Here is a 24656-nt window from a genome sequence, read left to right on the forward strand (position 1 = left end):
CTATGTCATTTGTAACACCAAGCTGAGATTTAGACTACTTTTTTTCTTTATTTTACCAAGCCCACGTTGGCCTAAATCACATTGAATTGTTTTTTTTTGTTGTTGTTTTTTTTTTTTAGCAAGATTCATTTACGCAAGTGATGTTTTATCTATGTGGTAGAGTATGGAAGTAGATTTGTGCTACCGTGATTTGAATTTAAAATGTCAAGTGAAGTAGGATATGAATTTGATATATAAAGTGAAATAGGATTTGAACTTCAAATGCCACAGAAAACAGGATTTGAATTTGAAATGTAAAGTGATCACATTTTCTATAGTTGTATTTCAGTCTGACTTTTCAATGGTAATTCAACTGGCTACAATTCGCCGTCTGAAATTCCCCGTCTGTGCCACCAGGCAGGGTTACTTCAGGTCAGAACCGAACAGCCATCCAATCCAGTTACGCTTTCTTAGGATGTCACGTCACGTGACTAGGAAAGCGTAACTGCGATTGGCTGGGTGTTCTGCCTATTGGCACAGACTGTGAATTTTAGACACTTAATTGTAGAACTTAACTGTTGAAAATGTGATCACTTTACATTTCAAATTCAAATCCTGTTTTCTGTGGCATTTCAAATCCTATTTCACTTTACATTTCAAATCCTGGTGGCACTAATCTACTTCCATAGGTAGTGGGCCTCAATCGTATAAATGTGGACACCCCAAATGTACGTTTTGTCTACTGTCCACTCGGCCATCTCGACGGGGGGGCGCTCGTGAGCCAGTAGGCTGCTGCGTGGCTAACCATCCCACCATAGAAGAAAAGCTGCAGTGTAAACACAAGGATATGGCCGACGACAGGGGTGGAGACGAAGGCAACATAAACGATAACATGGGCAACCAGCTACAGCTCTTTCCAGGTAAGCGGACAACTCGCCGTTTTAAGGGATTCACTGGCCGCCTTCTCCCGGGAAGAATTTATATCCAGCTAAGGATTTGGCACGTTTTATCACAGTCCTAGAATTCCATATTCAGCCTCTTCGACTGCTTTTATCTCTTCTCGCAAGAATGTTTTTCTTTAGTGACTTGCACTTCTTCCTCTGCAAAAACAGGGAACGAGGAGGAGGAAGAAGAGGAGGAAGATGACATGGAGACTGAAGATCGAGACAGCGAGGAGGCAACGAAACCAAGCATTATCACGTTCGACCCCAGTCTACCCACTTCACACGCTGTGAGTCACCAAGCAGGTTCTTTTAGCTTCACTTTCTCTTTTCTTTGACCACACTTGTTTGTCGTCAACACTTGTCTCGTGTTGACAGTACCTTGGCTCGGACATGGAGGAGTTTCACGGCCGCACCGTCCACGACGATGACAGTTGTCAGACCATCCCCGTGCTGCCACACACTGCTGTGATGCTGCTGCCCGGACAGACGCTCCCCCTGCAGCTCTTCAGGCCGCAGGAGGTCAGCATGATGAGGAGTGTAATACAGAGGGATCGAACCTTTGCTGTGCTCGCACACAGGTACGTGGCCGCCGTACTCCCACACAGGTCTGTGGAAAGATCTTTTAAGTGGCAGGTACCCAGATTTAAATGAGGGAACATTCCAACAGGTGTTTGAAACACATTCCAGAACCATAACTCGTAGCATAATATAGTTTTTCTATTGCTCAAAACGTGTGTTTGTAGCAAGTGATGGGAATAGCCTGAATGGCACCCTGCCAAGACCCTCCTATTGGCACTGAACCCCCCCGCCCCCAACATACACAATAATGACAACACACTTTTATTCACTTTAAAATATATTGAATCATCAAAATGAGAAAACAGTAAAGAGTATTTTGAATTAAGGTAACCAAAAAACAAAAATTCAAAAAAAACAAAAACAAAAAAATCACAGGAGTTCCTCCACAATATTTGAGGGATGTTCCTGATTCTAAATAATAATTTTGATATGGAACATGCACGTATTGAGCATGTAAAGTAATATATCTTTAAATGCCATCAATTCAACTACACAGATAAAGAGAGTACAAATAAGCAGTAAAATGGGGCCCATTTAAATGGACATTTATACTTTTACTGTTAAAGTTTCAGTAACCTTACGCATCACGACCCACATATTCCAAGAATACGAACTTTCTTTTAATTTGATGTAATGTCAATTTTTTTCGACAAATTTGGCCCTCTCTTCCTCGCAGAATTGTTTGAATTCAGCAAAAAATGACATTTTTGGGGGGCATAAACATCTTTTTTTAGGTCATGCCACTGCATTTCAATTAGATTCAAGTCTGGACTTTGAATGGGGCCACCCCAAAACCTTGACTTTGTTTTTCTCCGCCGTTCAGAAGATGACTTATCGACAGCAGGCGCTGCAATCTGCTTGAGTTCACACTAGTAAACTACTGTATATTGATTCTTGCAGTGATGGAGGCGAGCTAGAGGCAGAGTTTGGAACTACAGCAGAAATCTACGCATACCGGGAGGAGCAAGAGTACGGCATTGAGACCGTCAAAGTGAAAGCTGTGGGCAGGCAGAGATTCAAAGTCCATGAAATAAGAACTCAAGCAGATGGGTATGTTGAAATTTTCTCATAAATCATAAACCAAAAAAAAAAAGATATCTGTTAAATTCATATCCATGTACAAACGGCGTTCGATCAAAAATACCTGGAAAAACTACTTCCTCAGAAATTAACAACGACAAGTATGTTTTACTTTTTGGGGAGGGGGTCGCAGTCATAAGTACCAGTCAGTCGGTTCCAGTTACAAGTGCCAGGGTTGACCAAGAGCTAATGTTTGAACTTATTTGTGATTTAAGAAATGATTTGATGCCTCGACACAAGATGGGCAGTATAATTTTATTGTATCTCAATTACAAACACAAGTGAGTTTTTTTCAAGCAGATTTGAACATCATTGAATCTTCCTGAAGGATGACGACTCACACGATTTGTGAATTTATACGTAGTAATAGTACAAGTTTAGTGGGACAGGTATTTTTCATTTTTTTTTAGTTCCAGAACTGGCCATTGTTGTTTACTGGCGCAATCAAGAGACAAAGACGGGTAGTTGCAGGAATGGCCGCTTTTGTGTCCCCTGTGTCTTTTCAAGCCACGGGAAAAAGTACTTCAGATAAACAGAATACCTCTCTCCAATTAGTCTGTTAAATTTATTTTCCACTGACCAGTAATTCCATTGTAATAACCACCGCTAGGTGTCAGTATCGTTCTGCAAACATTCCAAATGGGAACGTCTGTTTGAAATTATGACACATTTTTTTCTGGTCCACTATTTTTCTAATCATGAGTGAATCTTCCTAATTAGTTGCAGGAATTATCCTTGTACTCTATGTAATTGACACGCAAAGACCAGGTATGTTGTATAAACAGATCGTTACAAATGGTTTGTGCATGCAATTATCATGACTGGTAAGGATTTGCAATTATCAAGTTATACTATAACAATTAGTACCGAGAGAACAGATACACTGTAGTACAGAAGTCTTCCAGTCTGATTTTAAGACATTTATCACCTGCATGTACTCTTTAGGACGCAGGCAATTTGTTTCGTCTTGTGGAACAGCACCTTAAGTGTCATGCTGTTTAAAAAAAAAAAATAATAAATATATATATATATATCTGCATAGGTTAGTCACACTTTTTGTCTCACTTTGACTTTTGCAGTGGCTTTGTTTTAATTCTCCTCCTTGCTCCCTGATGCACATGTAAAGAATTACGAGGGAAAATGTCCTGGTGCTATTCCTTCTTCCGTGATCTTTTAATGTTTGGTCAGTTATCTTGTCCCCAAATAAGAATCTTGATACACCAGACTCATCTTTGAGTATTTCTCAATTACAAAAGCTTCAATTGAGTAGAAGCATACGACTCTCTCTTCTTTCGTGGGATCAGGTAATTGTGTGCGTCGTTTTTAGATAACAGTTCCGATTCCCTCTGCAACTCCCTATCTAGCCGCTTTTTGCCTGTTGTCAGCGTTAATATTATCAGCGAGTCTGTTGTGCATCTGTGTGTGTATGTTCATAACACAGTGTGGTCAGTTTTAAAAAACCAAAAGCTAGTGTGTGTGTGTCCTATTGTTTTGTAGACATCACCATAGAAATATATCTTATATGCTGCATTCCACAGTGGCGTCTATGAGGAAAAATAACTCTGTACCATTTTGTAGTCTCGATCCTGATGTTTGAGGAAGTCAGTGATGCTCGGTGCTCATAAAGACACATTTCCGCTGTTTCCTGGTGGCGCCACCAATGCTCACAAATGACTCAGTACCAAGTTATTCTATTAAGCTTTTCTTTATACTGCAAGTGGCTCCAGCGAGGGTGACTTGAAAGCTGTCATTCCAGCCCAAAGCTTTTCTGAAATGCAATTAGCTGATATGCAATCACACTGAGGTCATATTTTTATAATGCTTCATGAGCTTGTTTCCATAGTGCACAATCTTTTTCTGCATATTTAGTACAATTTTCGCATTAAAAGTGTAACCCTTTATAATTGTGTATAGTATATCATTGTGGTGGTTTTTTTTTTTTTTTTTTTTTTCAGGATTCGACAAGCCAAAGTCCAGATCCTTCCAGAACGAATCCTTCCTGATCCTGTATCTGCTGTTCAGCTAACTCCCCTCTCCAGGCTCGTTGTGCATCCTTCCTCTAAGCCCCCAACTCAGAGCTGCAAGCAAGCAGAATGCTGGTGGAATAGCTACCAACAGGTAAAAAATTTACATTTGATGTACTTTAATTACCCGGTGAAGAAAAAAATGCAAAATGTTGGATGACCTGGAAGTCTTATAATCCACAGTTGAACCAAAATTGTAAGGGGGCAAATACAGGACTCCACACACACACACAGTCAAGATACATTATGTATGATGTCACAGAACACTTAGGTACACGTTTGGTAGATATGTGGAATAATGATTCAATAATGAAACAAAAACTTGATATGCCACACCTGTTAGCTTGATGGATTGTCTCGGAAAGGGAGATATGGTCAGTATAACACTCATTTAGACAGACTCATAAACAATATTTGAGAGAAATGGGTCAATAAAAAGTCTTGGATCTTTGAGTTCAGCTCGTGAAAAATGACAGCAAAACAAAAGTTATTTTTATATTTTTTGTTCTTTTTGGTCAAGTCCTGTTGTCTTACACAACAATCTAACTTTGTCTATTCGTACAAAATGTCAAAGTGGATGGATCCATACCTATGCTCTCGTGTTTCTTTTCACATAATCTCCGTCTTTTGTTGATCTTAGAGAAAGTTTTACTGTGCCAGTCTGACGCCTTGGCCGCCGTGGGTCTATGCCCTCTACGACTCCGTAAGAGCCTAACAAAAAAATGTTCAAGCCAAGATCAGGAATCTTAATGGGAATGTAAAGCTTGTGTTCTACCTTCCCGCAGGAGTCACTCATGAACCGAGTGAAGAAGCAACTCCACGAGTGGGACGAGAATTTGAAAGATGACTCTCTTCCCACAAATGCCATAGGTCGGTCCCATCTGTGTTTATTAATGCACGACGATGATGACGCACAATGTTCTGTGTGTTCTCCTTCCTTCCTCCTGATGCTCTCTCCTCTCCTCTTTTCTCGTTACTGTCAGATTTCTCCTACAGAGTGGCCGCCTGTCTGCCCATTGATGACTCGCTCAGGCTCCAGCTGCTGAAGATTGGCAGCGCCATTCAGAGGCTTCGCTGTGAGCTGGACATCATGGATCGGGTAAAAGAAAAAAAAAAAACAAAAAACACCTGCTTTATTACTACTAGTTTATTACACTCATCTGTAAGTACAGGGGCTTTGGATTTGAGGGGGTCAAAGTCGTGCTTTGGCAATATATAAAAAACAGCATCTCGTTGTCTTGTTACTACCGAGATGCCCTTGAGCAAGGCACCACTGTCCCAGCCACCCGGGTCAAGAGGCACAAGCACTGTCTGAGTGTCCTTTTGACACTGACTTCTCCCCTCGCATGCCTGCATGTGTGTGATGTTGTTCCGTGTTTTTTTTTTTTTTTTTTTTAACCACAAATGCACAGTCCCCTCCAAAGGTTTTGGAACAGCAAGTTCAATTCCTCTGTTGCGCTTGTGTTTCAGACCAAAACATGAATCTGATACAAAATGTGCAAATTCCTGCTTTTGTTTCACGCTATTTACATCTAAATGTGTTAAAAAAAAACAACTCAGAACAGAGCTCTTTTTGTTGGTATCCACCCACTTTTAAAATGAGATAAAGAGTATTGGAACAGACATTATTCAATAAACATGAAGTGGAAAAACATTAAGTATTTGGTGGCATAGGTGGCACTAGATTAGTGTGGATGCATTTTTGTGTAAATTGCAAGACAAAATGGTTTTTGTAAACTTCAGAATTCATTTTGCCAATACCATAATGAGTTACATCATCGATAAAGATGAGTGAGTCCATTCCAGAAGCACCCATGTAGGCCCAAGCCATGACATGACCTGCACAAAGCTTCACAGAGAAGCTTGTGTGTTTTGGATCACAAGCAGATCCTTCCTCTCTCCATGCTTTTCCCCTTTTCATCACTTTGGTAGAGGTTCATCTTTGTCTCATCATTCCATAACACTTTGTTCCAAAATCTTTGTGGTTCATCTGTGCACTTCTTTGCGAAATCCAATCTGTCCTTCCAATTATTTTTTTGCTCATGAATAGTTTGCATCTTGTGGTATGTATTTTTCTTCACTCATCGTCTTCTTCGAACACTGAATTGTGATACCTTCACACTTGCCCTGGGGAGGTTGGCAGTGATGTCGCTGAGGGTCTTTGGGTGTTTGACAATGTTTGTCATCAACAGCTGTTGATACCCTTGGCTGACCTGGAGACAGGGAGTGGGTGTTGCTCAGTACACCAGAACTGGTTGCCAGCCAATCGCAGGGCACACCTAGGGGCAATTTAGAGTCTCGAATGAATGCATATTTTTGGGATGTGGGCGGGAAACCAGAGTGCACTGAGAAAACCCACGCATGCAAACTCCACACGGGTGGGGTCGGGATTTGAACCCCAGTCCTCAGAACTGTGAGGCCAACGCTCTAACCAGTTGCCCCCCCCCCACCCCGTACCACCCCATTAGTCACGTTTTCCAATAATATTGCTTACTTACAATGTGATATCTATAGATATAAATACCATAATATAACAGGTGTAATTCTGAACTTTTGTCTCATATTTACCTTTTGATCTGAAATCCAAATATCTTCAATATACTACAAATACAAGAGACGTGACCTTGCCATTCCAATACTTTTGGAGTGGGCTGTCTACAGCAGAGTGTACGTTGAATTTGGGCTTGAGGGTTTAGAATCAGTATAATACATAAAAATGAAAGATTGTGATAGAATAAATAATCAGGCAAATAGTGATTCTTAATATATTGTAATATCAATTGTATGTTTGTATCATTGTACAAATCTTGTTTGGTGTTGCGGTCTATTTACAATTTGCATTTACTTAGAGGATAGCATGCACGCAGAGAGGCAGCTGTTTTGTTTCTTCAAGGAGACAATGGGACAATTCTTTTACAATTTAAAACAGTTCTATGATGGTTCTTTTGGCGCTCTTCCTGGGTTCGTTCTCGTGCAAATGGCGATTTATGTCTATTATTACCGTGACGACCTGGGCAGACAAAAGGGCATGGCGATCACATAAGTGGCTATTTCTTAATGCTAACTTAACGACTTTGTGGTTGGTTAGCAAATTCCCCAACCCCTCGAGCGGGATTTTTAAAATAAAAGTAGTGAACAGCAAATCTGACTGCTTTTTTTTGATGTGGTTATTTGAGACTTTTGGAGATTCAGAGACCCCTCTGGCAAAGCAGATGTTCACCCCTCAGCGTCCAGACTGCAAATTAATAGAATTTGCACAAACCCACCAGAGGCATTTTAATTTCACACTTGATGTGTGGACAGGCACTCCGGAGACCTGACTTTTTGGAATCAAGCCATCAAAATCAGTCAATTTTCATAATATTCCTCCTTTAAAGCCGGAGATTATTATTATTATTTTTTTGTATTAGTAGTACAGGATATGTGGAAATTGATTATGGAAATGACAGCTTTGTTGTCCTGCATTTTGTGTGTGTGTGTGTGTGTGTGTCTCTCTGTGTGTCTTTTTTGAGCCAGTAGAACCGCTGCTATCTTTTTTTATCTTTCTACGTTGTGATTCATACTTCTCTTGGTGCACCACGATTTGAAATGATATTACCTTTCATTTATTCATTCGTCTTCCGTTCCCGCTTCTCCTCACTCGGGTCGCCGGCTGGCCGGAACCTATTCCAGTCATCTCAGGGCGAGAGGCAGGGTACATGCTGAACCGGTCGCCAGCCAGTCGCAGGGCATATTAGAAAATAAACAACCATTCGCACCCACATTCATACCTACGGGCAATTTAGAGTCTTCAATTAGCCTACTTTGCATATTTTGGGAATGTGGGAGGAAACCGGAGTAAGCGTAGCCGGGATTCGAACCCTATTCCTGAGAACTGTGAGGCAGATGTGCCACCATGACATTACCTTTTGATTATATTTTATAATTTAGATTTTATATATATATACACATGGGCTAATTACATTTATTATTCATCTGTCTAATTTATTTTCATCAGTCATTGTTTGCTTCGATCAATGTTAATTGAAGCAGATATACCCATCCATCTATCCATTTTCTTTACCGCTTATCCTCATGAGGGTCATGGGGAGTGCTCGAGCCTATCCCAACTGTCAACGGGCAGGAGGCAGGGTACACCCTCAACTGGTTGCCAGCCAATTCCAGGGCACATAGAGACAAATAGTCAAACTCACAATCACACTTAGGGGCAATTTTGAGCGTCCAATTAATGTTGCATGTTTTTGGGATGCGGGAGGAAAACCGGAGTGCCCGGAGAAAACCCACGCAGGCACGAGGAGAACACGCAAACTCCACACAGGCGGGGCCGGGATCGAACCCAGGTCCACCGAACTGTGAGGCCAATGCTTTGCCGGCTGACTCACCGTGCCTCCAAGCACATATACATTTATTAAAATTCTTGCGTTGCCGCTGGCCAACTGAAGCTCTAACATGCGCACTTCCTGGATGTGTCAGCTACGCAGTTACTACAGTTTTTGTTCCTGTGTGATAAAACGTAATAAGTACCCTCATTGGGAACATATTTAGCCCACTTTCCCCGATTATTCTTGGACTTCATCTGTGGTGTGTGATGCACACGCGTAAAGCAAGACCTGAAAAAACCTTTATACGCCCTAAAATTATTGCCCCCATATGAACATATATATATTTTAAAATTTCTGAGATGACAAATTATTATTTTTATGATCTATTCAGTTTCCTTTTAATGATTATCCCATTTCTATTTCCTCAGTGCACATCGCTGTGCTGTAAGCAGTGCCAAGACACGGAAATCACCACCAAAAAAGAGATCTTCAGGTGATGATGCTTAACATTTTATTAAAGTCTCTTAATTGTGTTTTACGGCAGAGCATAACATTTATTTCATCATATTTCACAAAATGTTATTCATCACCCCAAGTCATAAGTTTGAACTATTTGTAACAGAGAATGGAAGTCATTTTTATTCATTCATTATATCAAAAGTGGCACATAAACAGGAGTTTTCAGTTTTGAAGCTGTTAGCAGATGAATGTAGACTCACTTCCCTCATCGCCGATTCGACTCAAGTCTCTGACGGGCCTTACGCGGAATGCTGTGTTATTGTAACACCAAATGTTAGAAGTTTGAAGTTTTATATACAATCAAAAATTGGTGATATACGTAGCCTAACTTTAATTTTGTCACTTCGAAATCCTAATCTGTTTAAAGTCCCTTTGTTTTGCCTGTATAGCCAGTTGTTAGCAAATGAGGATTTTTTTTTTTCCCCTCCCCGGAGGTGTACACATATTTCCACCGTTGTTCTAAGCAGGTTCTTGAATCCCCTAATCGAATAGGTCAGCACAATTGATATGCCCTCCAATCCGGAACACATTATTGACACCTTGTCAGTCACGCCCTTTGTCTTTTGTTGATTTTCCTGGAGCATGATGGTTTCTGTAAAATTCTAGTAGTACAAAATACTGCCAGGGGTGGCTGACATCCATCCATCCATCCATCCATCCATCCATCTTCTTAGCCGCTTATCCTCACAAGGGTCGCGAGGAGTGCTGGAGCCTATCCCAGCTGTCAACGGGTATGAGGCGGGGTACACCCTGAACTGGTTGCCTGCCAATCGCAGGGCACATCGAGACAGACAACAGTCGTACTCACGATCACACTTGGGGGCAATTTAGAGTATCCAATTAATGTTGCATGTTGTTGGGATGTGGGAGGAAACCGGAGTGCCTGGAGAACACCCACCCAGGCACAGGGCGAACATACAAACTCCACACAGGCGGGCTGGGATTGAACTCGAGTCCTCAGAAGTGTAAAGCCAAAGCTTTACAGATGCTCCACTGTGCCGCTGGCTGACATATATACATATTATGATCATTTCATTCATTTTCATCTTGTCAAGTGAGACTGACAATTTCAACATTTTTTAAAATTGCTAACGCTTCCCTTAATGTCGACATTAAAATACACTTTTATGGGATGAAATGTGATGGATTACTCACTTTTAGGCGGCAATGCTGAATGCCTCTGTGGTGTTTATTGACTGAAAAACCAATGAATCTAGACATAAAACAACAACAATAATCATAATTTTGAAAAAGTAGGTGGCACAGTGGATCAGCTGGTATTGCCTTGGCCTCACATTTGTGAGGTCCCGGGTTTGATCCCAGACCTGCCTGTGTGGAGTTTGCATGTTCTCCCCGTGCCTGTGTGGGTTTTCCCCGGGCACTCCGGTTTCCTCCCACATCCCAAAAACATGCCACATTAATTGGACCCTCTAAATTGCCCTTAGGTGTGATTGTGAGTGTGATTGTGGCTGTCTCAATGTGCCCTGCAATTGGCTGGCAACCAGTTCAGGGTGTATCCCTCCTCCTGCCCGTTAACAGCTGGGATAGGCTCCAGCACTCCCCGCGACCCTCGTGAGGATAGCGGTGAAGAAAATGGTATGGTTATAAATAGTAGTGTTATTGGTATTGAATATATTTTTTGCAAAATAATTTTCCACACAAGTCATTTGAGCTGAAGTCCACGCTGTGGACATTCTAACCCCACTCTGCAAATTGTCTAATTTCTCATAAATATCTGCTAATGGTCTGTTTGAATGAGACTTAAGGATAATTCTTTGTCACTTCTGGACAGCCAACCTTTATAGCCCTAATCATCTAAATTACGGCGACATCATAAGTCATTACTTCCCCAGGAAGCTGACATTACATCATAACGTGGCCCCAACCTTATGTAACAGTGACGTGACACTTCATTTGTGTCACACTCTTAAAACTGTCCAGACGCACGCTGGAGCCGAACTGCTTGAACTTTCATCTATCGAAAATAATTGCATTCATTGACTGGTTAAACATTTGATAGATGTCTTTCATTAAATGCAGACTTTTAAATTGGAACTCTGTCTCCAAGCAGGGGTGTCTAACTTGTTTTTTATGGCGTTGCTCTGTCGTAGTTATGGCCGTCCTCGGGGAGTCGGTGATAACGGTGCAACTACATAAATGTAAAACTGCTTCAAAATCTATGTTTAATGTGCACGTTGGTTTTAAGATCAGAGTTTGGGTCATATTGGAAATAAAATAAAGATATTTGCTGTAAACCAATTTATTGACATTTAAAATAAAACATTGACATCTTACATATTATTAAAAGTTTTAGAAGGTGCAACAGTAACACTATCAACCGAATAAATTGTTTTACTATAAAAACACTTAAACTGGCATTTGTTATTTATTTGGCTCCACTTGAAGAGCCTGGGAGAAGCAATTTAAATGCAGCTGGAAATTATATTACCACACTACTATTTTTCTTTTTTTGGGTGATCCACTGCTGTTCACATTTGTGTGATACCATTTCGAAGACTGGCGTTCTGCCCAAAATCAAAATGCCAGCCACAAGATGGGCAGTGCTGTGTTTGTGTACGGACTCGGTGTGTGGACAGAGCGTGAGCTAGTTAGAGCGTTTTTTTTCCAGAAAAATGTGCCACATAATAATATTTCATAATCACTCCTGATGATTAGCATATTGATAATGAGCTTACCTCGCTCGCCAAAGGTAGCCTGGATGGATGGATGGATGGATGGATGGATGGATGGTGGTCATGGGGAAAAAAATGTAAAGCTTCGCAGGCTCCATGAAACGACAGAGTGACAGTTCTGGACATTCAGTCCTTGAGTTTGAAGGTTGTCCATCAAATTGATTTTTTTTTTTTTTAATGGGATACCAAAGATAGATTTGTTTACTGCTGTTGCTTTTTTACTGGACCACAGAAAGGAAGCAAACATTTGATGTGTCTGAGGTCTCAGTTTGTAATGGTTCTTCAATGCTGCCTTTGTGTGTGTGTGGGCCCCCCCCCCCCCCACACACACACACACCCACCTGATTGTGTGCCCGTGTCCTCCTCCAGCTTGTCTCTGTACGGTCCCATGGCTGCCTATGTCAACCCACACGGTTACGTCCACGAGACTCTGACTGTCTACAAGGCTAACAACCTCAACCTGGTCGGCAGGCCGTCCACGCTCCATAGCTGGTTTCCAGGGTAACCCGCTCATAGTTCCCGCACCCCCCCGCTGTGACAAGTTAATACGAAAACTTTTGGATGACTCATAAGTGTCACCTGGCTTTTTCTTATGACATAACTTCAAGTAGCCTCACATTATTCACTGGTATGAAGCCACATAATCTGCCTGTGTGAAAGTATCAGTTTACATTCACAACATGTACTGTCATACTACGAATAGTAATAATAATACAGTAGCTTGAATTTATTTAGTGCTTTTTGAAAAACCCAAGCAACCTCTGCTATTGATCATTGTCTCAGTACACATAAATACAGTGAGGCCTCGGTTTTCGACCACAATCCGTTCCAGAAAACGGTTCGAGAAGTGATTTGTTCGAAAACCGAATCAATGTTTCCCACTACAATGAGTGGAAAAAGAAACAATGCGTTCCAAGTCTAAAAAAATTAGGCTTTTTAAAGCATTTTTTTAGCTTTTCCTGCATAGTAGAAGTACCTGTATAGTTTCAATACTTTATATAATGAAATAATTTAAGAAGCCTTTTAAACTTTTTTTTTTTTCAACAAAAGTGCGGAATAACTTTAAACAAGTGACTTGCCATCTTTGGAGCCATGTTTGGGGTTTAGTATGGTAGTCCTCGATAAGAAGAAAAACAACAGTAACTACTGGGACACGTTTTTTGGGGGGCGTTCGAATAGACAATAACAAAACGCGTCGTGGGTGGGTTAACTGCTTGCGCCGCACGCATTATTTTATTTCTGGGTTTTTTCGGGGAAAGTTCGAATTGACAATAACAAAGCGCGTCGTCGGTGGGTGAGCTGCTTGCGCCGCGCACGTTGTGTTATTTCCGTTTTTTTTTCGACAGTGTGGGAATTCACAACAAAGCTGCTCAGGCGGCGGGCAATATCTTATTTCCGGGGTTTGTGGGGGGCGTTCGAGTTCCAATTTTTGTTCGAAAATAGAAGCAAAAAAATCTCAAAATTTTCATTCGAAAACCGATTTGTTCAAAAACGGGGACGTTCGAGAACCAAGGCTTTACTGTACTCTAATCTGTACACTAACTGTATCCATGCTAGTCTATTATTTACTGCATCCAATGAAGTAATTGTCGTGTATCGCACTGAAATTTGACTCGCATGCAAAATTTTAAATTTTAGGACGTGTATGACCAGTTGCCAGTACATCCATAAACAACATCATTTGATTAAAGCAACATAATGTGTTCTGTCAAATGTGGTGGCAGTGTACCGGTCTGGGGCAGGTGAGTTTTTTTCAGGACCTTAAAGGGAACCATGAATTCTGCTGGCTACCAGAAAATGTAAGCCAAGTCCGGGCATCACCACCACGAGCCCTGTAGCTGGGCTCGTGGTGGGCTTCTGGGTTATGGAGCAAAACAATCACCCTGAAACATCCCAAAATGTCAAAATTCTGAGTGGACAAATTAATGTCTTGACCTACATCCAGTTTAAAAACTGTTGATTGAACTGATAAGAAGGTTATATGGGGAAAAAAATTGTAATTTGGCGGAGTTCAAATAATTTTGTAGGGGATAGTGAGCTGAATCTCCTCCACGGCAAGATAAAAAAAACCAACAACAGTTAACACAAACGCTGCCCATGGTGGCCTCTACCACTTATTAGGTCCAGGGGGAATTATTTTTTTTACATCGGGTCAGACATTTAGTCCATGTGTGTTTTTCTCGATCAATGATGTCTGTTAGAAACTGCATTTAATATTTACCTTATTTTTCAGACTACAAGTTGCACTTTTTTCATAGTCTGGCCAGGTGTGCAACTCCGGAGCGATTTATACATGTGATGAATTTCACGTTATTTTATACTTATAATCACTAGAGGGCACTCTAAGCTTTTGTATCTCTACCTGATATTTGTAGTTTCTTTCGGCTTGTCCCGTTGGGGGTCGCCACAGCGTGACATCTCAGATGAACGCTCTTTTATGTTTGGCACAGTTTTTACGCTGGATGCCCTTCCTGACGCAACCCAGCTCGGGGAGTGGAGGCCCCACTGGGATACGAACTCACAACCCCAATGCCCGAACCACTGAGCTCTTGGGCCTCCACCTGCTACTTCTGTACCTCTGAAAATTGATCATTTCAACATTAGCGGTAACCTATCCAAACAACTGAGACCTTCCGGGTTTGCCCTGCCATGCCTCTTCCTCCGCTGGGACTGGCTCCAGCGCTCCGTTTCACACGCGATCCCGAATCTGCGTACGGACGACTTCTGACTGCATCGCACCTTGTCTGCACAGGTACGCTTGGACAGTCGCCCAGTGCCGAACCTGCGGCTCTCACATGGGTTGGAAGTTCACGGCCACCAAGAAGGACTTGTCTCCGCCTCGTTTCTGGGGTCTGTCTCGCTTGGCCATACTCCCCCGCATCCCCACCAGCGAGGGCGACGACGGGCAGGACGGCTCTCGCCTCTTCTGCCTGTGACGCCCGACCTGTTTCCCCTCGTCGCGTAAAAACTGAGTCTTCTGGTTGTGTTGAATCCAAGTAAGAACTACATCACGCGCTGTCACCCTTGGCAGTAAATCTTTCAAATTAGCGGAAAGTTCATCCAACCTTTATATGGCACTTGAGTAGCATACGCTATCGGAGTTAGGTTAATTGTTCTTTAAGCTTCTTTATGTGTGTGTAGATATATGCATTCGTGAAGACTAAAGAGACGTGCTTCCATTCGTACTCCTTTGAGCGACTCCAACTGTTTGAAGGCACACTGACTGCAACGCAAAATGCGAGTGTCACGCTTCGGCACTCCAGCGCTCGTCCTCCACATCGGCGGAGGGTTTTGAAGACGCTTGAGCACCCTGTCGGCTTCAGTTCAGCCACTTGAATTTGTTGTACCGCGCAAACAGAATCAGAAATCTCATTGAGAGAGTTTTTTTCTTTTTCTTTTTCGGCTTTATAAACGCCCGTCATTTTTGATGTTTGATTGAATATGCCCAAGCTGTCTTTATGGGTATGTTCAAAACTTGGAAGTAAAACAGTTGTATTTTTGTATGGAGATAAGCTGGTGATGACTATAATGGACTACTTTGCGTGAGGACCTTTTTTTGCGAATGGAGGGTACTTTATGCTCCAATGGCAGTGACGACCCTTTTAAAGGTCACAACTAATTTCGACTAAGTGGAAGAGGAGCATTTAACCATCATTTCGAATGTTCCAGCTGTTAAATCGTTTTCTGAACATCGAGCAAGAAATGTACAGTACATTAACAAATGGCAAAATGGTGTCATTTCCAAGTCTGTGATATAATCGGGTTCTTTTGAGGTTGTAAAGCTGCTGTTTTCGGCCACCATAAATGTGCTGCAAAATGCTAGTTCTTGGTAATAAATGATCTTAATTCAAATTGCACTGAATGCAATATGTGATATTGTTTAGAATGTGAATATTTTGTTGCCAAACAGACTGCTTTTGGATCTTTGTTTGAAAAAAAAAAAAAAAAAATTACCACAGAATGTGTAAAATTGCGTGTCCCAACCCCCTTTTTGTGATTTGTATTGTTGAACCTTTGTGAGGGTCTAACAAAAGTGATTTCCCGTTGAGTGCCCTCAATTCTGTCAGTAATGAACCAAATCATCATGTCACATTGAGCAATAATTGAACTCCTTATTCTTTGCCTTTTCATTTAGTTTATTTCCAGCTCTCCTCGCAGATGAACTTGATATTGTGTGATCTGTAGAATATCTGTGGCATTAACCTCCCTGAAGCAAATAGCCCAAACTGAAGCGTCTTTCATATTGCGAAAAGTCATCACGTCGCACTGTGCCACGGTTATCACTACAAAATTGAGTATGGCGTTCAGTGACTATCATCAGAAACAAAATGTGTGAAGAGTGACCCACAGGTGTGTGAACATCTCCATTCCTAAAATGGAAAGAATCAAATCTTGGGAATATTTTAGTTACTGCATTTGCACCCTTTGTACAGTACGGGGCTCGTGCACGTTACGTCACCATTCTCACGGCGCCATATTGCCAGTCAAAAAGAGCTGCTCGACAGTGTGGTGCACATTGGACCGGAGGAGAATATTCACAATGCCTGAGACTTGTTGTGCTGCTGGTTGTTACAACAGACAAGACAGATATTCAAAGAGGTCATTCTATGGAATACCAGCTGAAAAGACAAGAAAAAATGATGGATTTTGGCAACCAAACGTGAGGGATAATGCCCAACCAAATACACATGACTGTGTAGCTTCATTTCACTTCATTTCAGGTAGGAATTATTCTTCTCAATCTCAAACTCCCAAGAAGTATTTATAATCCCAAATTGGCTCATTTGAGAACAATGTGTTTAAAAGTTTTTTTTTTAAAACGTCGGGGGGGTCTCCAATGTACATGGAAGCGTGTTGCGGCCACACGTTAAACTTCGGTAAACTTCTCACTGACAGTTGTTTTTTTTTTTTTTTTTCCTTCCCCTAATATGCAATGTTCTCAAATGAGTCCAATGCGTATTTAGAAAAAAAGAGAAAAAAAACGGTCGGTCACAGTGGTGTTTACGTAGGTTAACGTGTGGCCGCAACACGCTTCCGTGTACGGGGGCTGAAGCCTATCGCAGTGGTTTATTTTCCTTTTTCAAATACGCATTGGACTCATTTGAGAACAATGCGTATATAAAAAAAAAAAGACTGTCATGGAGAAGTTTACCAAAGTTCAACGTGTTGCCACAACATGATCTGTGTACGGAGGAGCCGACTCCGTCTTTATTTATTTATTTATTTATTTATTTTTTACGCATTGTTCTCAAATGAGCCAACTTAGCATTATAAATACTTCTTGGGAAACGCTACGGAGGAGCTGACTCGCTTGTTCTCTTTATTTTTTTCCCCAATCATAGTTAATGAATGCAAGTTTGTGTAAAACCAGGGGTCATTTATTTAAATATTGGTATTTGGATTGAATACTAACTTAAAAGATCGATAGATTTCGGCAAAGGTTAACGTGTAGCCGAACACGCTTCCGCAAGCCGTCTCTCTGTTGAGAGCTGATCCAGCAATGACGTATTTGTATGCGTCCGGACTTTTGTACACTTTCAAACTCTTCCGTGTAAATCTCGACGACTTCCTCACCAGATACATGTGTAGATCCAGTTGTCCAAGACAAGCGCAAGCGGGTTAACACTCCAATTTCTTACTGGCAAAAAACATCGACTTTGACATTAAATCTGGGTCCTCTCTGCCAAGTGTCTCTCATTTTTCCACGTATCTTCATTTATTATCACCTTCTAAATGTTTAACAGTATCAGACAAAACTCTGGGCGTTCTGCTATATGGAGTTATTTCGCATTGTCTCCAATTGACTTAGCATTGACCAAGGCTTTGCTTGCCCAGCAATCTGGCCAGTCATGTGACGTAGGTGCACGAGCTCTACTTTAGCCGCAGCATCTGCTATGCTGCTGCCAGTTATGTCTTTAAATAATTAAGTTGGTTATTTATTTGTATTTAAGCAGTAATTAATATCCTTGTCTGTTGCTAGCCAACTTATGTACAGTCGTTTAAATATTAAAGCCAGAGATTGCCTCATCACAATCCATCATTGACATTTAATGCAGTTATGGCATATATTGGTGTGTCTGTCACAAAAACAATCAAATGTACTGAAGGTTTTCTATTTTCTTCTTTTTAAGTCCGTTTACGAGTACGACCTCTACGGCCGAACAATCTGTTTCTGGATGCATTTTAAAGCTATTTTTCCCATAGGAAATAATCAAAGTGTCGCAGACATAAAATCTTTATTAACATTGCAAAAGGGTAATGTGAAATCGTAACTTTTCCCTGTGGCGATACATAAAGTTTTCTAAGTCTGAATCTGACTGTAAAAATAATCAAACAGTCAAACTTACCTTAACTCGCAATGGAAATGGTGAAGCTGGTGGTCTGCTTCACGTAATTTCTCAACTCTTTTCTTCCTCTCAAAGTTCTTGTAAACTTAAGACACCACACATTCGTTTGTGTGTGAGTAGAGTCAGTCCATATGTTCATCTGAATGAAACTCCCGACTTGTGCGACCGCGGCGGCGTTGGGCTTTGGGAGGTGCAACGAGACTCATTTGTTTTGGTCGTTATAAAGACAGAAGTATAAAACGATGGGGTGTAATGGGTTGCATTAGTGCGCGGCGTTCAACGACATTGTGCACCGAGTGGAACCGCACGGGGAGGGGAGTAGGTGGTACGCTCACGGTCGCGGTGAGGCTCGAAGACATCACCGCGGCGAGGATGACACACGCGGCCCACTTGGCCTGATGACTTTGAGCGTCCGTGTACATCCAGGAGGACCACTTAGAACAGAGTGAGCTTTTGTACAACAGTTGGGGGAACGCAGCAAATGCACATTTGTCTTTGCTTGACATACCAAAAGCTGCCTTGTTTGGTTGAAGTGCTTGTGTTTCCCTCCACTCAAGTCTCATGCACTATAAAACGGCTTGGTGATGTGTGTTTACTTCACCGTCGCAGCATCGATTTAGGTGATGCATCAGTCTTTGCTGGAAATGTGGCCTTGGATTTTGTGAAAGGAATTGGGAAACAGAAATATCAAGAAAGGCCGAGAAAGAACAGCTGAACTTTATTTGGGGACTAGAAGAGGCACTTTCAAGGCTGGCAGCTGTCATGCGTGAACGTGATGAGTTCATTCTGAACATGCACATCGCCTCTTAAAACGCTTTTTAAAAAAATCGGTTGTGTTGTACAGGTTACGAGTCACATGTAATCGTTGATCTTTTTATGATTTATCCTTGCCGTAATTTTCTATATTACAAAAATGTGGCATTTGATCTAGATGTATAGACTTTTTCCTGCATATCCACTGGAGCTACAGTGATGGGATTAAATGATCAAAATGTAAAACAATAACAAAATGGCTGTTGAGGCCCTGTTTGCCTATAATTTAGTAATGGAAACAATCCCAAAATTGTAGACTCGCTTACATCCTGGTGACATTTATACAAAGGAAGTACTCCAAAACCAAAGCTATAAGATTTATGACACAATCTTATACACACACGGTAATTTCGCTGTTCTGTATTAAATATAAAATAACTCATGCTTAACGCAACCAAAGCCCACCTTTCATGAGATACTACACGTAGTAGGTCCAATAATCAAATACTCCAAAAATGCAGCTTCTAGATAAACGTACTCATGCTTGAATTGACTGTCTTGGAATAAATGCACGGGACAGTGGTGCCTTGAGATACAAGCGACGACAGTATTTAGAAATCTTTCTAGATCAGAGCAGTTGTTGTGTATGTAATACAGTCTCGTAGTTTTGGCGTAAATGTGCTTTGCTTAACATTAGGAACCATTGCAAAAGACTGTAGATGGTCTATCAAATAGATAGTATTTGTATGTTTGTACTACTTTAAGTAAATGGATATTTGAATGCAAATTGGGAAGCAGCACACGTGGACAGACAATTTAACAATACTCACAAGTATATATTCTTTTTTCTCTTAAAAGCAGTTCATATTCCTGCATTTTACTGAGTCACCATTTGTAGTTGCAATACTCTTTGTTTGTTTTTCTCATGACTGTATCGTACTGCACCCGGTTTGCCGGGTTGCGCACAAAAGGAGACTCAATGTTTTTTTTTGTTGATGCTGTGTTTAATACTTTAAATTCAATGTAGCCTAATATAGCCAAGTGCATTTCAATTGGGAAAGCTGATTTCGGATACAAGTGTTTCTTGTATCTCAAGGTGCCGCTGTATTGGTACTTCATTGTGCAGGTCTCTGGTCAATGTTCTACTACTCAATTGACACCACCGCAGTACTTTTGCGTAGACTTGTTCTTTTTTTTTTTCAGGCACAGTTCCTCTCTTCTCGGGATTGTTATTGTCCAGCATCCTGCATCTGGAACGCAGTTCTCCACGCGGACCACCCACTCGTGCTTGGCCGAGAAGTGCCGTATTTAACATATCTCGTGTAACTGACAAATGATATCGTTCCAGTCCAGAGACCCCGGAGGATCGGCGTCCGCACGGTACGCGGCAGGCGTCATCGGCTGCCCGTCTTCGCCCTTCCTTCAGTTGTCGTTTGTGAGGTGTTTGAAACTGGTGTAGAAGGCGCTGACCAGCGTGGCCTCGTCGTGCGTGGAGTCCTTGTTGAAGGAGCGCCGCCGGCAAACCGGCTCGAGGAGCCTCCGAGGAAGCGGACCGCTGAAGAGGAGGTAGATGAGGGGGTTGGCGCAGCTGTTGAGACTGGCCAGCAACATCAGGATGGTGAAGGTGGCAGCTGCAATGGCAACGGGTCACAATGGAGTTGTGTCAAAAAGGCGCATCTCTAATGTGTCTTTTGCCACATTTGGACTTTTTCTTGGAAGTAACAGGGAGTTTTTGTTAGATATAAAAAAAATATTTGACACTTTGCTTTTTTACATTACCGAATTATTTAAAAGTTTGGAAGTGTCAAGAAATGTTCTATACCCTATTTGGGTTTGTGGGTGAGCTGGAGCCTATCCCGGCTGACTTCAAGCAGAATCCACGCATGACTGGTCGCCAGTCAATCACAAGCCCCATGCAATGTAGACACACACACACACACACACAAAAAAAAAAAAAAACATTCGCATGGACGGGGTGTAGCGCATTGGTGTCAAACTCGAGGACCGGGGGCCAGATCTGGCTGCCATATCGTTTTATGTGGTCCACTACGACAAACTGTCCACTTTATTTTACTGGATAAAAAAGTAATTTTTCTATTGTGACAGAAAGTTGTACCTAAATTGCAATTTTTCATTTTAACAGCCTTTCCAAGCATTTATGTTCACCCACATTCCATCATGTAAATTTGATCACAGATGTACACTAAAATATTTTGCACATCACAATTTTCCATGGCTTCGTATTTCAAATTCACTTTGTTGTAACAATGTATCCATCCACCCGTCCATTTTCTTACCCGCTTATCCTCAGAAGGGTCGCAGGAGTGCTGGAGCCTATCCCAGCTGTCAACGGGCAGGAGGCGGGGTACACCCTGAACTGGTTGCCAGCCAATCGCAGGGCACACAGGGGAAAACAACCAGTCACACTCACAATCACACCTAAGGGCAATTTAGAGGGTCCAATTAATGTGGCATGTTTTTGGGATGTGGGAGGAAACCAGAGTGCCCGGAGGAATCCCACGCAGGGACGGGGAAAACATGCAAACTTTATATAGGGAGGGCTGGGATTGAACCTGGGTCAGAACTGTGAGGCTAATGTTTTCCAGCTGATCCACCGTGCCACCCTGTCACAATGTACTGTATAATTTCAGCAAAGAAAACAAAACCTCCGCTGGCGAAACATGCACATTCTTAACATGGGTCTGCTCTAAATCACTGGATTCATGTGGTCGTCCCAAGTCCATGCATCCCCCACCCCAGTCAAGGTACTACTGTGCGGGTATTTCATTTTGCTGGAGTGCCTCTTACTTTCTTTGGGCGCATTCGGGTCCCACGCGGACCACAGTTGGACGGTGAAGAAGGGGGACCAGCACACCACGTAGGCAAGCACGATGACCACGGTCATCTTGAGGGTCTTCACTCTGGCTTTGGACATGCCGGCCGCGCCGCTGGCTCTCGGGGGCGCCGAGCCGGCCATGCCGCGCCGCACCTTCCGGTGCAGGTTCTGCTGGATGGCCCTGCAGATGCGCACTTGGCAGAAGACGAGCGTGATGACGGGCACCACGAAGATGACCGCCGTGGTCCACGTGATGTAGGTCTTGAGCCCCCACGGCTGGACGAACTTGGCCCAGCAGTCGAAGACGCCGGGCGCCACCTCCACCTGGGAGAAGATGAAGACTTGGGGCAGGCTGCCCACCAGGGACACCCCCCACGCCGCGCACACGGCCGCGTTCACGCGCCGCTGCGTCCGCTGGAACTTGACCATGGGGTTGCACACCGCCTGGTAGCGGTCCACCGTCATGGCCACGATCATGTAGGTGGACGAGAACATGCCCAGAACCTGCAGGTACTTCACCAGGCGGCAGACGAGGTCCGGCCCGACGAACCTGTCCGTGATGTCCCACATGAGCTGCGGGCACACCTGGAAGAAAGTGACCACCAGATCGGCCAGGGCCAGGTGGAAGACGAAGACGCGCATCCGGCTGACGTGCTTGCGCTGCCGCCACAGGACCAGCAGCAGGACGCCGTTCAGGACGGCGGCGCTGGAGAAGATGATGCCCAGCAGAGTGATCTCCACCCTGGCCAGGGTCTCGTCTCTCGGGTCCGCCTGCTCGCTGTTGTTGATAGCCGCTGACATCCTCTCAACCACACGTGCAGGTAAGCAAGCCGATGGGGGAAAATAATAATAATAGCTCAGCTCGGGTGCAAATATTCAGAAAATCCACCGAATTTGCTCTCTGGTGCCTGCAAAGTAGAATTGTTGCTGCTTTGCAGCACTTCCAAAGTCAAGAGCTCAGGTTGGAATAAGCGAGTGTGCAGCGGTTGTGCCTGGTCCGCTGGCTTTTGTGACTCTGAAGGCATGGGTGGAGCTTCCAGTCCTGCTCCTAATTTGATAAATGAACATTATTAATAGTAAAAGCAAAGCACATTTATTTGTATAGCGCATTTCATACACGAGGTAACTCAATGTGCTTTTTACATGATGAAAGGCATTTGAAAGCAAAGAGCCAAAGCATTTAAAACGGGATTCAAAACAATAAAAATGACAAACACTATATTAAAAAAGTGCATACAGTGCAACTAATATGATCAAAAAGGTGATATATTCTAAAAAGCATGAGAGAAAGGAAGAGTTTTCCACCTGGATGTATAAACATTCCCACTTGGGGCTGACCTCACCTCCGTTGGCAACTTCTTCCATTTGTGTGCAGCATAATAGCTAAATGCTGCTCCACCATGTTTGCTTTGGACTCTTTGTTTGCTCCACTATTTGACCTTGAGTCAGTCGATCTCAGAGCTCTCCTGGGTTTGTATTCCGGAAGCATTTCTTTCATGTATTCAGGACCTAAATCATTTAGTGACTTATAGACCAGTAGCAGAACTTTTAAAATTTATTCTAAAACTGACTGGAAGCCAGTGCAAGGACTTTGGGATTGGAGTTATGTGCTCTGACCGCTTTGTTCTGGTCCGATCCCGAGGTTCAGCATTTTGAATGAGCTGCAGCTGTTTAATGCTCTTTTTGGGGAGTCCCGTCAGAAGACCATTACAGTAGTCAAGTCTACTTGAGATAAAAGCATGGATGAGCTTTTCCTGGTCTGCTTGACACATACATGACTTCACTCTCGATATGTTCTTCAGTTGGTAGAAGGCAGTTTTTGTGATTGATTGTCTACGGTTGTTGAAAGTCAGGTCAGACTCAATCAGAACACCAAGGTTTCGAACTTGGTCTTTGGTTTTCAAAGATAGAGAGTCCCGGTGTTTACTCACAGCAATTTTCTTTTCTGTTTTGCCAAAACCAATTGTCTCAGTTTTGTAGTGATTTAGTTTAAAAAAAAGTAGTAGTTACATCAGCAGCAACAAATTCAACTTATTTTCCCATTTGGCTTATTTTAGAAAACAAAAACACAAGTTTTGTCTTGTTTATACATTTAACTTACTGGTGGTGGTGGTGTACAGTGAGTACTACATGTGAAAAGCATCTTCTACTGGCATTTAATACTGTTGTGTAGCGGGTTTCATATTTTAAGTGTACCTGTACTGGGTTTTTGTTTGACTTTGTATAAAGACAGTAGCTAGACAGCATATTGATAAAAAGACAGATACAAGATAAGGACAGAGTGAGTGAGTGAGTGAGTGAATGAGTGAGTGACTGAGATGGATATAATGGATATAAAAAGTCTTCACACCCCTGTTGAAATGCCAGATTTATTCATATAAAAAAATGAGACCAAGATGAATAATTTCAAAAATTATTCTTTCATTAATGTGACCTTCATTTTAAAAATAAGAAAAGAAAAGAAAAGAAAAGAGAGGGGAGGTAAAATCAAACAACTGGGATGGTGTGGGTTCACAAGTGTGCACACCCTCTAATACGAGAGACTTAATCACGTTCAGCTTCATGTTACATGGGAGCCAT

The 24656-nt window shown here is 42.3% G+C and overlaps 2 protein-coding genes across 3 annotated transcripts; one reads left to right on the plus strand and one right to left on the minus strand.

Annotated features, from left to right (window-relative positions):
• The first annotated feature begins 734 nt into the window (after positions 1-734).
• On the plus strand, positions 735-16954 carry crbn (cereblon). 2 transcript variants are annotated; one of them, XR_009796958.1, is made up of 12 exons: positions 735-899; positions 1092-1210; positions 1299-1501; positions 2403-2552; positions 4538-4700; positions 5247-5309; positions 5392-5476; positions 5590-5705; positions 9357-9421; positions 12510-12641; positions 14893-15136; positions 15282-16954. XR_009796958.1 is itself a non-coding variant. In XM_061833642.1 (11 exons), exons 1-11 carry the CDS (start codon positions 827-829, stop codon positions 15074-15076), a joined length of 1353 nt encoding a protein of 450 aa, XP_061689626.1. In that variant the 5' UTR covers positions 735-826; the 3' UTR covers positions 15077-16954. The 2 variants fall into 2 exon arrangements, 1 of the variants encoding a protein (XP_061689626.1); XM_061833642.1 differs by having other exon boundaries at positions 14893-16954.
• Positions 16955-20451: 3497 nt separating this feature from the next.
• On the minus strand, positions 20452-22877 carry avpr2b.1 (arginine vasopressin receptor 2b, tandem duplicate, 1). Its single transcript, XM_061832222.1, has 2 exons — positions 22049-22877; positions 20452-20871 (listed from the first exon to the last, which is right to left on the minus strand). The coding sequence occupies exons 1-2, from the start codon at positions 22875-22877 to the stop codon at positions 20663-20665; spliced, it is 1038 nt and encodes a 345-aa protein (XP_061688206.1). The 3' UTR covers positions 20452-20662.
• Positions 22878-24656: the final 1779 nt, after the last annotated feature.

This window comes from Syngnathoides biaculeatus, chromosome 10 (assembly GCF_019802595.1).
Source record: "Syngnathoides biaculeatus isolate LvHL_M chromosome 10, ASM1980259v1, whole genome shotgun sequence".
Classification (NCBI taxonomy): Eukaryota; Metazoa; Chordata; class Actinopteri; order Syngnathiformes; family Syngnathidae; genus Syngnathoides; species Syngnathoides biaculeatus.